Source organism: Dreissena polymorpha, chromosome 7 (genome assembly GCF_020536995.1).
Source record: "Dreissena polymorpha isolate Duluth1 chromosome 7, UMN_Dpol_1.0, whole genome shotgun sequence".
Taxonomy (NCBI): Eukaryota; Metazoa; Mollusca; class Bivalvia; order Myida; family Dreissenidae; genus Dreissena; species Dreissena polymorpha.
In genome coordinates this window covers 1,808,935-1,824,054 of record NC_068361.1, presented here as the reverse complement: position 1 = coordinate 1,824,054, position 15,120 = coordinate 1,808,935, and the positions used below count along the sequence as shown (strand labels likewise).

General features: G+C 37.3%; 2 protein-coding genes across 3 annotated transcripts; both read right to left on the bottom strand.

Annotated features, from left to right (window-relative positions):
• Positions 1–1,244: 1,244 nt before the first annotated feature.
• LOC127836962 (uncharacterized) lies at positions 1,245–5,073 on the bottom strand. The gene is made up of 2 exons (XM_052363631.1): positions 4,962–5,073; positions 1,245–1,622 (listed from the first exon to the last, which is right to left on the bottom strand). The coding sequence occupies exons 1-2, from the start codon at positions 5,035–5,037 to the stop codon at positions 1,372–1,374; spliced, it is 327 nt and encodes a 108-aa protein (XP_052219591.1). The 5' UTR covers positions 5,038–5,073; the 3' UTR covers positions 1,245–1,371.
• Positions 5,074–7,645: 2,572 nt separating this feature from the next.
• On the bottom strand, positions 7,646–15,120 carry LOC127838712 (clumping factor B-like). Of its 2 annotated transcripts, XR_008029920.1 has the most exons (5): positions 15,028–15,120; positions 13,065–13,231; positions 10,942–11,193; positions 8,850–10,725; positions 8,557–8,648 (listed from the first exon to the last, which is right to left on the bottom strand). XR_008029920.1 is itself a non-coding variant. In XM_052366666.1 (4 exons), exons 1-4 carry the CDS (start codon positions 15,117–15,119, stop codon positions 9,902–9,904), a joined length of 1,335 nt encoding a protein of 444 aa, XP_052222626.1. In that variant the 5' UTR covers position 15,120; the 3' UTR covers positions 7,646–9,901. The 2 variants fall into 2 exon arrangements, 1 of the variants encoding a protein (XP_052222626.1); XM_052366666.1 differs by having other exon boundaries at positions 7,646–10,725.

The window sequence follows — 15,120 nt, the reverse complement described above, 5'->3', positions numbered from 1 at the left end:
CAAACTGTATATGCAGCCTACGGCTTCGGTCCATATACAGTTTGTGCTGCCTGGCTGGTCACTATAATGCCATAGGGACCTCAGTTTGTGTAAATATTCTGTAAACTGTCTTCTATTTTATCGAAACTTAGATCTAATTCAAAAAAGCAAGTTAAAGTAGATCTATTGTCCAAAGAGATATTTGTTTCGTAATGTTAAAACGACATCGGATTTTGGGCGGGAATGAAACTAAGGTACAGTATAATATTGGTCGGGTACGTTTTAGAATATTTTTCGTAACCATGGTTTATTGCCGTATACTTAAGAGTACCCGGAGTACTTTTTAAGTTGTACCCGAGCCGACAATGACCAATCGAGCGTTATTGACAGTGGTTCTTAAACATTAAAGAATTTAATAATTCCTTAATAAATTGCCATTTTAATCTTGTTCAATTTTGATGTATGTTGAATTTATGCATGCACAAACAATTTTTTGTGCACAGATGAGTGGAAAAATATTCACCAGTGAAAAACGGTACTATAATAAAACAAATGAAGTGATTCATATGTAATTAATTTGGCATAGGTAGATGTGCGATTTATCCTCCACTATTCTAAACAGTTCATGAACAGTATGTTAAAAAAAGAAGATTTAGATCAATGTTTGCTGAACGCTTCAAGCAAAGGCTGTTTTCATAATCGTTTGTGGTCAATCCATTCGGCTTCATATAATAAATATGTAAAGGCAACCTAATTGTGGACACCTGTTACAAATAACACGGCCTTTTTTATCATTATTATAAACTCTACAGCTATTAATTGTTTTACCACGATTAGCGAATAATATTTGCATCCGGGTATATACCAATGTTGTTGTTGAAAGTCTTCTTTAAGTATTCATGACACAGTGATGATTCTAATTGTAATTGTTATTTTCATTATACATGTACGAACTTTGCTGACAAATGTACGAACTGTGCTGAGCGAGTAATGTTAGTGACGCACATGCGACAGCGTTGCATTTGTCTATTAGTTATTCAGTATATATTCACCAAATCCACATGCGTTTATTTGAGATACAAATCTAAAATAAAACAAACATAACCTAGATAGTAGATGCGTTATTATTAAAGGAGCCTCGATCTGTGAAACGCGACTTAAAACATGGGCGTTATGTTTCGTCCCAGATTCGCCTGTGCAGTCCGCACAGGCTAATCATGGACGACACTTTCCGCTTTTACGGATTTTTCAATTGAAGGAAGTCTAGGTGGAAAGTGTCGTCTCTGATTAGCCTGTGCGGACAGCACATGCTTAACATGGGACGACACATTACCCAAAAGCATTAGGCCCCAAGTTCACAGAGCGCGCCTCATTAATGCATTTTATGCACGATTATACGCAGTCACGGCTGTACCAGTGGGATGACCCGAGCACTGAATAAGACGACGCGGTCTCCTGTTTCAGAACGCACGGGCCAATCAGACTCAGTGGTGAGAACTGCACTCCTGTGCACATGTCTGTTGACGAGCATTTGGTCATGCAATACGAAAGGGTTGTACCAATCCCTAAGGTTTCCAAATTGACGGTGCTTTCTCGCTCCATTAAAGGGCGCCACGTGTAGGTGGTGCCATAGGTTGTGCACTCTGTAACGATATCGATTAAAGAGTGCGTGGATATTATGGAATATGCAATAACATAAGTGTAAACGTATTCTTACACTCAACTTAGTTCATGATCTAAATGGATAGTTACGGAAACCCGATGAATAGCAGGTAAGGTAGGTGTTTACAACAAATCATAATGTACGACGAAAACTACATAGAGGATTGTTCTTACTTTTAAAGAAAAGTTTGCAATATTCGCCATATACATTGTATAAGAAATACTGAAGTGTCTACAAGAGTCAATGTTGACGTTATTGGAAACGATTTGTTATCCCAACGCTTTTCGGAGAAAAAGTAGGGATATTGTGGTTATCTCCGTCTTCCGTCCGTCCATTCCGTCCTGGCCACCTGCTCCTCCTACACTATTAGCACTAGAACCTTTAAACTTACACACATGGTAGCTATGAGCATATGTGCGACGGTGACAGCGACGGAATTTTGATCTGACCCCTGAGTCAAAAGTTATGGGGGTTGGGGTGGGGCCGGGTCAGAGATTTTCCTGCGACCGCGATTCGAAAAAGGCTCATAACTACTGTGTCCCTTCAGATATTGCTTTCATAGTTGGTGTATCTAGACATCACCTAAACATGCGCATACAATTTTGTACCCCTGTGACCTTGACCTTGAACTTGGGGTCAGTTTTCAGGTTTCGAAATCTGCGACCGCGATTCGAAAAAGGCTCATAACTACTGTGTCCCTTCAGATATTGCTTTCATATTTGGTATGCATGTGTATCTTGACAACAACTTTCCATGCGCATGAAATTTTTTAACTTCGGGTTCGCGTTCAGGTTCGAAATCTGCGACCGCGATTCAAAAAAATCTCATAACGTCTGTGTCCCTTCAGATATTGCTTTCCTATTTGGTACGCATGTGTATCTGGACAAGACCTTTCCATGCGCATATTTTTTACCCTTGTGACCTTGACCTTGAACTTAGGGTCTGCGTTTAGATTTTGTAATCTATTATGTGGTTATCTCCGCCGTCTGTCCGTCCGTCCTGGCCACTATCTCCTCCTACACTATTAGGAACCTTGAAACGTACACACAGGGTAGCAAAGAGCATTTCGTATGTGCCACAATGTACTATTTGAAATTTTGATCTGACCCCTGGGTAAAAAATTATGGGGGTTGGGGTGGTCAGAGATTTTCACTCATTTTGTAAGGTTATTTTACATTAACTTCTTCATTTGTACACCCATTTACTTCAAATTGATACTGAAGATCTCTTAGAACAAAACGGGGCGCCCCTTGGTCAAACATGCGGCGTGGGGATACGCGTTGGCCTCTGCCGCGCCATTTCTAGTTTATTTATGATTCGACGGACTGGTAAAAAAATTGCTAAGGCCTATAAGTTAACATAGTTTTGTATTTAAAATTACATCATCAGTAAAAATTAAACGTAAAGGTAAAAATTAATTTCAATTATCTATATATTTATATGAGCCATTCTCTGTGAAAACAGAGCTAAATGCATGTGCGTAAAGTGTCGTTCAAGATTAGCCTGTGCAGTTAGCCTGTGCAGTCAGCACAAGCTTATCACGGACGACACGTTCCATCTACACTAGATTTTCGTTTATAAGAGACTTCCATTAAATGAAATATTCCATTTAGCGGAAATAGTCGTCCCTGATTTGAAAACACTTAACGCGCAGCCATAAATCCGGTTTTCCCTGAGAATGGGCTCATAGTATTAAAGGGGCCTTTTCACGTTTTGGTGAATTGACAAAAAAAAAGTTGTTTCAGTTTCGCAAATTTTCGATTTAGTTATGATATTTGTGAGGAAACAGTAATACTGAAGATTTGCCAGACTCTCATATAGCCATTATATGCTTCCTTTGACGATTTAAAAACCTGAAAATTATAAAGCGTTGTAACGCGAAACGATTGAATAATTTGGAGAGTTCTGTTGTTATCGTTATATTTTGTGAAACTACGAGGTTAGCTTATATATAGTATAAAATACAACTTGCATAGTATGCGGAAGGATGGTCGAGGAGTCGAAATGGTAGACTTTATACTCCAGGACTCCAGGGGTCATTGGTTCGAACCCTGTTGAGGGTTACTTTTTTTCTTTTTTTCTTTTTTTTCTTGAATTTGTACTTGAGCTTTATCTATCCAATGTTTACATTCATCAATATAAAGCATTTAATGACAAGCTTCAATACATGTCAAAATCTGTTGGACGGCCCCTTTAAGGTAGCGCACCTCTAATGATTTCCCGCTATGTATTTTACGATCATTGCCGATCTTCAATGATCGCTTATTTCCGAGAGATGCATTTTATTTTTTCAAACTTCGAATTTTGATATATGTTTAACTTATTCATTTAGAATACATTATTTTCACTATAAATATTGACTTAAATCAATTATCATCTGAAAAATACGATTTCGCGATTTCTCCAAAGATCGAGCGAGCCTCTTTACCTGTTAAGTTATGGATATCTAATTTAAGGTCGCACTGATATGAAGTTGTCGGTCGAGTGGTTAAGGCGGTGGACAATAAATCTTTTGGGATCTTCCCGCGCAGGTTCGATTCCTGCCGACATCGTATACTTTTTGCGACGCGTTTTATTTCTTTTCTAACGTAATTTGATTTAATATAGCACATAAGCTATGTTTATTGTTAAATATGTTGAAAATTGTATGCACATCCTTCAATTTTAAAATTAAAGCAACGTTATGGCTAAATTGATTAATTTACTGCTGAAAATACGAATGATGCATGTTGCATTTTTATTTCTATTTCAAAAAGTAAACGGTAAATCTGTCTATTTTTGGGGTATTTTTGCTGTATATAGTGTTTCTATAAAAACTAAGTTTAAAATATAACTAAAATGATACTATTTTGAATTTTATGACACTTTGTTTTTAACCGACCCAATTTTTACTTGGCTGAAATCACTTACATTTCATGGCGCTATTCCATAGATTAAAATTTGTAAAAAATAAATGTCTGTAAAATAATACTTATTTCATCTTGTTTAAACTTTAAACACCTTTACTGCATCTGTACACACCAACTGCACGCCCATATTCGGAAATTTGAATGAATTATGGAACTTTTATATACCCCAGGGGTGAAAATAAACTGGACAAAAGCCGAGCGTGAGGGTGGTTTTGAAAAAATCGGTATATTTTTTTAAAAAGCATGGAAAGCCTACCTACACATTTGCATGAAGTTCAGTGAAATGATGGTGATTAGGAAATTAATTAATTAAATTATATTTGGATATGTGCCCATTAGAGGTGTGCTACCTTAATCCGCTTGTCCCAGAGAATGGGCTCATATAGTATTTAATTTGACAAACGTCCTACCTGCCACGCAGTTTCCGCTTCCAGGGTCGAACTTGAGCGCACCCGAACACTGGCACGTGCTGTTCATACACTCCATGCCGGACAGCGTGCAGCCTGCGTTACTCGCACATGCGTCACCGAAAACTCCGCCTGCAGTGAGCGTTATATGAACCGTGTATACGCTAAATGTAAAATGATGATGATGTTGTTATAATAACGTCTACTATTATGATGATTATTAAGATGATGATTGTGGTTGTTATGCTGCTGATAACTGATGTTGTTGATGATGTTTGTGATGATGATGGTGGTGGAAGTGGCGTTGATGCTGTTCACGTTAATTGCATACGAAATGACACGTTACGCACGCGTTAACTATAAGAACCGCTTTTCAAGGCACGTCTCTTCCACTGTAATGAATACTTATGTTATAATGATAATTATGGACCCCAATGAGGGATTGATATTGCAAATATTCCGAGACAAGCGATACAGGTATTTAAAAAAATCTAACAAAACTGAAATGCCGATTCACAAAAGATGACTTGCCTTGTTCTTTTACAGCAATATTCAATAAACTATTAAGAAACGTCATTTGAAAATGCAATACTGCTGATGTCACTGCGATAATAGTTTCAAGACAAAGCTACAAAAAAAGAAGAAATTTACATATATACAATACTACACTGCCACAAAAATTATAGAACGCTTATTAATTTATAGTATTACGTATTAACCTGGCTTTTTGAAGAAAGCTCCATGTCGCACAGAACAGTCGGCGGTACTGGTCGGTACGGTCCCGTACGTAAAGCATTCTGCTGAAGTGACGTCATAGAAAAACGCCTTGCAACCGACGTCTCTTTTGCACGCCCCGGCACACATGATTTTACTGCGCACCACACCGACACTTTTTTCGGACGCGGCGCAACGAAACCCGCTTAGCGCATTGACATGTTCGAAAACAAACTGTTCTTGTGTTGCGACATGGGCCATGCATACTAGAGCCAAGACTCCAGACCTAATGAACAGCGGTACCATGTCTGTAACTAGTGTGCAGATAACACGGAGACTTTGCCGATTAAAAATGATTTGTAAGTCTACTATTGCGATTGCGTTCGCCCATTGACAGAGGCGTAGCCCATTAGGGTGCAAGTCATCGTGCATTCTTTCGAGATATACATATGCAGTAGAAACCACTGAAACCGTTTATGCGTGACTAAGACTATTAAATTGCACTTCAAGTAAATATAACGTTTTAGTCAATAAAGAATATCTAATTTAAACTCGGGATCTATGACTAATATCTTTCAAAATGTATTCTAACACATGACAATAGATAAACTCGAATCAGCTGCATTATGTTGATTCCCCCATTCGTGCTTTAGTTTTTGTGTAAGCGTCGATTGCCATAAAAATACTGCTTAGTTGGCAGTAAGTCAAATCGAAGAGTGTACGGATGACTTTTTGTAGTATGTAGATGATTATTAATTCAAGTTTCTTTTTAATTTTATATAACATTAAGTCCGTCCCTGCAACATTTGCGTCCAAGATTTACTCCAAAGCAGTATTTACATTAGCATTAAAAGCCAATACTTTAGAGATGTCCATATAAAAATACACACGCATCCGGTATTCCACATAAAACGCACGTTAATGAAAAGTGACATATCGATGATTCTAAAAAAGTTTCATTTTCAATGACTGCTTTCTATGACAAATAAAAGAAATGCCATTACGATTTGTTTGCATTTGGTAAACATCATTTCCAGAGACATTTAAATCTATTTCGATTCCGCATGACAAACAAAGAATGTGTTTATTCGTTTTCCGTGTTTTAAATGCACATTACCGGTAAAGTCAGATTACAGTGTTAAGGTTCTATCTATTAAAATTTAGCAACGTAAGCAACCGTTGATATGAATATGTTCTATTGATGCTATTTGTCATGCCGTTTGAATGGCCTTTTCCCAACTGATGACAACAACTTTATAACCTTGTTTCGACGAACACGTCGAGATATTTGCTCTTCTCTGCCGTTTGTTTCAACGTTCTGACCAAGTAAATATTAAGGAACTCTTGCAGGACGACGTCTTTACGTTTAACCCGAAATCGAATAGTGCACGACACAAAGCGCTCAATTACCATCGGGAGACTTTAGCTGAAATTTTTATAAACTCGACCGCGCCTCGGGAAGTTTGACGAATACTGTTAGATTTATTGCAGATGTTTCAGCCGTGCAGGAAGCACAAAGACACATTTGCCCTCACTGTTTAATCGCCTGCCGGGGATTTATATCAGGATATGGTGTGTTAAAATTTTTATTAAAAAATAATATTGTCAGATTTTTTGCTGCGAAAATGCATAATTTCCAGTCGCTGTTTTGTCGGGCGGCGGATGGATTTCTGTAATAAAATCGATTTATCTTTCAGCAGAGTTCAGTAGCAATATTGCTTTTACGTCAGCTTTTACGCACTCTCGATTGTATGACCAGGTGTATTAGAATTGAAAGCAAGAGATGCATGAAACAAAATTTCGAAATTTACTACAGCTTTTATTAACAAAAGTTATGAAAAAATACAATAGCTTGATGAAATTTGTATATATTCAGCGATGTAATAATGAAACTTTAATAATTTTATGAAATCTTATGACTTAAGTATAATTATAAAGGTGATATTATATTGTCAAAGGTACATAAGGTGATTTAATTTTTTTTATCAGGATATATATATTAGCAAAACTCGTAATAATTTTATGACGAGTAGGCTATTGTATGGAATAGTACATCGCCGTTGCCGAAAACTTAATTTCGTTAGTAATATTACTGATTTAAACATCAAAGGTAATGCAAATGTATATAGCCTTATTAAACGTTATTAAAATCTGCATTTGTTAAAAAAAATGTTTATTTCTAAATTATTTTTATAAACATAATATAAAAGGTTATTGAAAATGTATAGCTGGAAATGAATGATGTGAGGTTAACTGAGAAAGTTCCGGAGACAATCATTAGCGGAACTTGTAAGATCTCGTGACAAGGAAGATTTTTTTGTATTAAAGGGGCATTTTCACAGATTTTGGCATGTATTAAAGTTTGTCATTAAATGCTTTATATTGATAAATGTAAACATTGAATCTTAAAAGCTTAAGTAAAAAAAACACAATACAATTAAAAAAAGAGAAAAAAGTAAACTTCAACTGGGCTCGAACCACTGACCCCTGGAGTCCTGGAGTAAGTCTACCGCTTAGACCACTCGGCCAGACGTGCTTATACAATGAGTGATGTATTTTATACTTTATATAAGCAATCCTCGTTGTATCACAAAATACAAAGACAACAGCAGAACTCTCCAAATTATTCAATCGTTTCGCATTGCAACGCTTTATAATTTTCAGGTTTTTAAATCGTTTATAAATCGTCAAAAGATGCATACAATGGATATTGTAGAGCATGGTAAATGTTCAGTATTACTCACAAATGTCATAACTAAAACGAAAATTTGCGAATCTGAAACAACTTTTAAATTTTTGTTAATTTTCCAAAACGTGTAAAGGCCCCTTTAAAAGTCGTGATTCTCAAGTATTGTTCTTCAATTTGTGGTCTTCATTTCGTGGACTTTAAGTCGTGGTCTTTTAGTCGTGATCTTCAAGTAAAGGACTTCGAGTCGTTTGGTACTCAAGCCGTGTTTTTCAAGCCGTTTTACATGCCTAGTCAACAACGATAAATCATGTTTATGTAATTGCAATTAACATACACACTGAAAGCAATATAAAACTCCCGCCGAATAAGCAGGTTTAAATCCGTAATAAATAACAAAACAAATAAAGACATCTTACACAAATATTATTTAAGAACGCTGTGTACAATACTTTGAAATATGTGTACTTATGCACAGCTGGTATACTCACATTGGACTCGCCAATTAACCGCCTTGTTCTGAGAAAACTGGGCTTAACGCATCTGCGTAGTGTTATCCCAGACTGCACCGGTTAATCAGGGACGACACTTTCCGCCTAAACTGGATTTTCGGTAAGGAGGGACTTCCTTGAAACTGAAAATACCATAAAAGCGTAAAGGGTCGTCCCTGATTAGCCTGTGATGCACAGGCTAATCTGGGATGTCACTTAACGCACAAGTAACCACTACAACATGTTCACATAGAGCACGCAGACCCGCGGCGCACTGTGACAATTTCAAGATACTTCTTTCGAAGTAATGGTGGGTCCTGAAGAGGATCCCAAGAAAAAAATGAAAGCAGAAGAGAGAAAATGGAGATGAGTGGAAGTAAGAAGTGAAAACAGTCATGTCAAGAATTGATGATTGCGCAGATCTTCGTATCTGAAAATATAAAAGAAATAGTTAAAGTGTGTGTGATATTATTGTCAAGATACAGCAGTAGCTTGTGTACGTAAATAAGGTTCATGCTATCCATGTGCACATCTTCTAACATGTAACCTTTACTTAGACAAAGATGACTAGATATCAAAGGTAATATAAACTGTCACTCAACGCATACAAGATCATGCCATTACGGATATATCCATTGCACAGAGAATTACTTACATACTTTCGCGGTACATATACCTATTGAAACCAATTAAAAACACCTTCACAACTGATCTATTGTCCTTATATAGTTATCTAAATCTGCACGGTCGAATTCGAAAAAGAGAGCTTTACCTAGACATCCTCATAACAAAGTTAGGCAAATATTTGACTAAACTTTATCCTATCGTATGACGTCATTTTATATAAGAGCTACATAAATACAATTAAACGACGATAGATACATATAAAAATTAATATAATCTATAACCGGCCCGTACGGGCGCTCAAAAACCTACATCGCCTATTAACATCACGAACCTCATCAAGTATTGAGTCAATTTAGATCTGGGATCCGGCCTGTTCGACGTCTCTACATATCAGAGATTACCATATACTATCTACTATAATTAAACTAATCTAGATCAGGTCTGCCAGGGCGCTGCCACCTCATGCTACAACGGTACTGGCAGCAGTCGTGGATTATCCGGTTGGAGGGCCTCAACAACCTTCGAGACAGAATCACCCGGTACAGCGGAGGCTCCGTTTCGCGCCTGTGTGCTCGTCTAACCTGTAGCATGTTTCTGCTAGACCGACATACGCAGGTCTCTGGGCAGGGGTTTGCTTCAAACTGGAGGTCGATTTCTCGAGCTGCATTATATGACTTCAGCAGCTGTCGATTTAGAACCTCGTAGTACAGCGACTGTTCCGTTCGGCGTCTGCGTGCGGGCGGAATCTGAAACATATTACTTCCAGACCGACACACGCAAGTCGCAGGGCAAGGATTTCTATCGAACTTGAGGTCGATTTCCCGCTCATCATCGCCGTCTGTGTCAGAATCACTGTCGTCTGAAGAGCTGCTAGACGCTGCGCTAGAACTGCAGCTTCCAGAATCCGAGTCGCTAGATGACCCGGATGACGATTCGTCACTCTCCGAGTCCGAGTCACTAGATGACCCAGATGACGATTCGTCTCTGTCCGAGTCCGAGTCACTAGATGACCCGGATGTTGAATCGTCACTTTCCGAATCAGAGCTTGACGAGTCACTTGACTCGGTCTCAGTCGCGCTGGTATCCTCCTTAGAAGAACCGGACTCAGGACATAACGATCCCTTATTGCTAGACTGTGTGAAGTCCGTACGTTCCTTTTCCATGCGGTTGTATCGTCGCCTTCGCCGGCGGCGATTGTCCGTAATATCATAACCTTTGTCATCAGAGAGTTCATCATCGCACACGATTTCTACAATACAAATCAATTCACAATTGATAATGCTGGCAACATTTGGGAATAAAGTCTAGGTCTTGCAGACTTAATCATAACCTAGTTGGTAAGGAATATGGATTAATTTCCTTGCTTTTTATTAACAGACAAGAGGCATTTTACGTTACGGTACATAAATGCTTTATCTTTTGCGTTGTTTGCGTTATTTTGTTTTTGTTTTTATTGAACACTCACCCTGACTATCTAGTCGGCGTGGCAATGTAGCCGACTTGCGTCTTGCCACAACCGTGTCCTCTGAGTCGCTCTCTGAATCAGAGCTGTAACCGGATGTAGCTGCCAGGAACGAGGCAGCAACCGACTCGTGCGACCAGATACTGACATCATCAGTGACGTCATCATCGGAATCGCTGTCCGAGTCGAAGAGCGCGAGGTCTTCCTCGAGCAGATCAACCGAGACCGACACAGCTTTTTCTGCGCACAAGACACCTGTCAGGATTAAGGAAAAAATAAATTGTAAGCAGTGTTTTGATGATCATTATACGAAATCAATTATAAGTTGAGAAGGATAAATGGAAATTTTTGATAGCAGTTTTTGTGTTTGTTGTAGACGTAGTAAGAGTCGTAGTAGCAGAAAAAATTTGAATAAATTAGCTATAATAGCACTATAAGTAGAAGCAGCGAACACAGTAGTAGTGTAAGCAGCAATAGCAGTAAAAGAACAGGCAGCAACAGAATAAGCATTCGTGGAAGAATTAACATAAGCTTTAGTAATATCAGTTATAGTAGTAGTAGTAGTAACAGTCTTAATAGTAGTAGTGGCAAACTTATAGCAAATGCCACCCACTTCTACAACAGAACCACTACTACTACTAGTACTACAACTACTTCCACTACAACTACCACTACCACAACCACTACTACTACTACTACTACTTCTACTACTACTGCTACTTCTACTACTACTACTACTACTACTACTATCACCACTACTACTACTATACTACTACTATACTACGACTACAACGACTACTACTAAACTACTTCTACTTCTACTACTGTTGCTGCTGCAGTTGCTGCTGTTGTTGCTGCTGCTACTACTACTACTTCTACTTCTACAACAACAACAACTACTACTACTACTACTACTACAACTACTACTACTACTATCACTACCACTACTACTACTACTACTACTACTACTACTACTACTACTATTACTTCTACTACTACTACTACTACTACTATTACTACTACTACTACTACTACTACTACTACTTCTATTACCGCTACCACAACCACTACTACTACTTCTACTACTACTACTACTACTACTACTACTACTACTACTACTACTACTACTACTACTACTACTACTACTACTACTACTACTACTACTACTACAACTGCTACTACTACTACTACTACTACTACTACTACTACTACTACTACTACTACCACTACTACTACTACACTACTACTACTATACTACGACTACAACGACTACTGCTAAACTACTACTACTACTACTTCTACTACTACTACTACTACTACTACTACTACTACTACTACTACTACTACTACTACTACTACTACTACTACTACTACTACTACTGCTGCTGCAACTGCTGCTGCTACTGCTGCTAATACTACTACTACTACTTCTACTACTTCTACTTCTACTACTACTACTACTACTACTACTACTACTACTACTACTACTACTACTACTACTACTACTACTACTACTACCGGTACTACTACTACTACTACTACGACTACTACTACTACTTCTACTACTGCTTCTACTATTACTACTACTACTACTACTACTACTACTACTACTACTACTACTACTACTGCTACTACTACTACTACAACTACTGCTGCTGCTGCTGCTGCTGCTGCTGCAATTGCTGCTGCTGCTGCTACTACTACTACTACTACTACTACTACTACTACTACTACTACTACTACTACTACTGCTACTACTACTACTACTACAACTGCTGCTACTGCGGCTGCTGCTACTGCTACTACTACTTCTACGATAATTTCATAATACCAATTTCATAATACCAAATGCAACAGCAATACTATTACTCTTACTGCTGCTGCTACTGCTGCTGGTGCTGCTTCTACTGCTTCTGCTGATATTACTTCAACTATAACTACCAGTAACTACTAATACTTATACTAAAACTTGAATTACTACCACAACTACTGCAACTACTATTATTCGCATAATACCGCAGCTGCTGCTGCTACTTTAATTCTACTTCTATTGCCTCATATGACCCTGTCACAGAAGCAGTATGATAAAAGACACAGCCAAAAGAAGTAATAGACAGAAAAGAAACCTGAGAGAGAACTTGCAACAGAGAGATTTCCAGCATAATCTTCCGATTGGCTGACCTCATCAAGGTCACGCTCAGTGTCATGTGAGAGAGAAAGTAGGTCAAGGTCAGTTGGAAAGGTCATGACCTCCATAACATCAGCATCAATCTCTGGGATGCATTGTGCGTCTCTGAAAAAATAAACATGACTCAATAGTTTTTCATTCTGAATGATTTCACACTGACGGACTGCCTACATCACTCAAGCGGGCGTTTTACCAATGATAAATACACAACTACTCATGTTCATACAATCCACCGTTTGCTCACAACTTATTCAACCAATGATCTTTAAACTTTTCGCTGACTAATTTACTAGAAAAAAAACATTGGCCTTTTAAAGGGGCTTTTTCACGTTTTGATAAATTGACAAAATTATTTTTTTTTATTTCAGATTCTCAAATTGTTGTTGTAGTTATGTTATTTGTGAGGAAACAGTTATACTGAACATTTATCGTGCTCTAAAATATATTTTATATCTATTTTTTGACGATTTCAAAACCTGCACATTATAAAGCGTTGCAATGCGAAACGATGGAATAATTTGGAGAGTTATGTTGTTGTCGTTACATTTTGTGATACTACGAGGATTGATTATATAAAGTATAAAATACACCACTCCTTGTATGAGCACGGATGGCCGAGTGGTCTAAGCGATAGACTTTTACTCCAGGGGTCAGTGGTTCGAGCCCATTTGAGGGTTACTTTTTTCTTTCTTTAATTTTAATATTGTGTTTTAATTTAAGCTGCTAAGTTCCAATGTTTACATTTATCAATATAAGGCATTTAATGACAAACTTCAATACCTGCCAAAATCTGTGAAAAGGCCCCTTTAAAACTTCAAACGTTGTTTGCTATAGTGTATTAGATCTACTATCGCTACATATATGTGCGATTAAATTATTCATACATATTGGAAAATCGGTGTTAATCGTCCATTATCACGAGCCTTTTTCTTGGATTGAACCAAAGGGTTTACTGATCTAAGAACTATTTTACTGTCTGATTCATTAATGCGCACATAAAACTCACCACTGATGCAATCTTTGAATTTTTTCACTAAGTTAATAACTCACTTTTTCACACGAAATTCAATAATTCATCTAATTATCCATACTCCTTTTAATTAACCAACCAAGAGCACAATGCCTTAAACAATAACGATTACGAGAAATATCGCTTGTAATTAAAATGCCCCATTAGGTTTGCACAATCAAATGAGATTATTCTTGACATGATCCGGTTCCATTTCTAGAGAGGGATAAGGCAATATTTACGGACAACCGGAAGACTCTTCAACTGAGCAGTGATATGGAGGTTAATCACCATTGCACATTTAGGAAATTTTAGTACAAACGAATTGTGTATGCATGTGTTTTAATAAAACGCCGAGATGCCGTCAATTACAGCCACCCATGCGTTATTTGTCTTTGTTTAAATATTGATGAGAAGAGAAACATGGTTAGTTTAATAAGGATGATAATGATAATGATGATTTCCTATTATTTTGAGAAAAGATAAAACTAACTTTACTAAAGTGTACGTAAATATTTACATGATAGAAAGTTACAGTCTTTCTTAAGCGGACTTAAAGATCTATTCTTATTTGATAAATTTCATTTGCATTTCACACCATGCTAAAGCAAAATGTCTTTTGGTAGGCTTTATTCATTTAAGACGAAGGTATTGAAATAAATTTTTTTTATTAACATTAAAATATAAGATAACAGTTGATTTAACTCACCTGCATAAATTAAAGAAATGTTGTTCATGAAATAAAATAATTAAATACTTTCAATATTGAGATATTTTTATTTCTTATTTTCCTACCCCACCCAACAACGTAAATTGAAAATAACCTTTATATATAATATTCAAAGAAATGTATGCAATTGTTATGCATGAATAGATATCCCGTATTACATACATGGAGTCTGCCAAATTCTGGCAATTTCCTTCGTCAAATTCCTGCAAATTTTGCGTTTTTCTAAGAGAGCTTTGAAAGCGTTTGGATAGCATG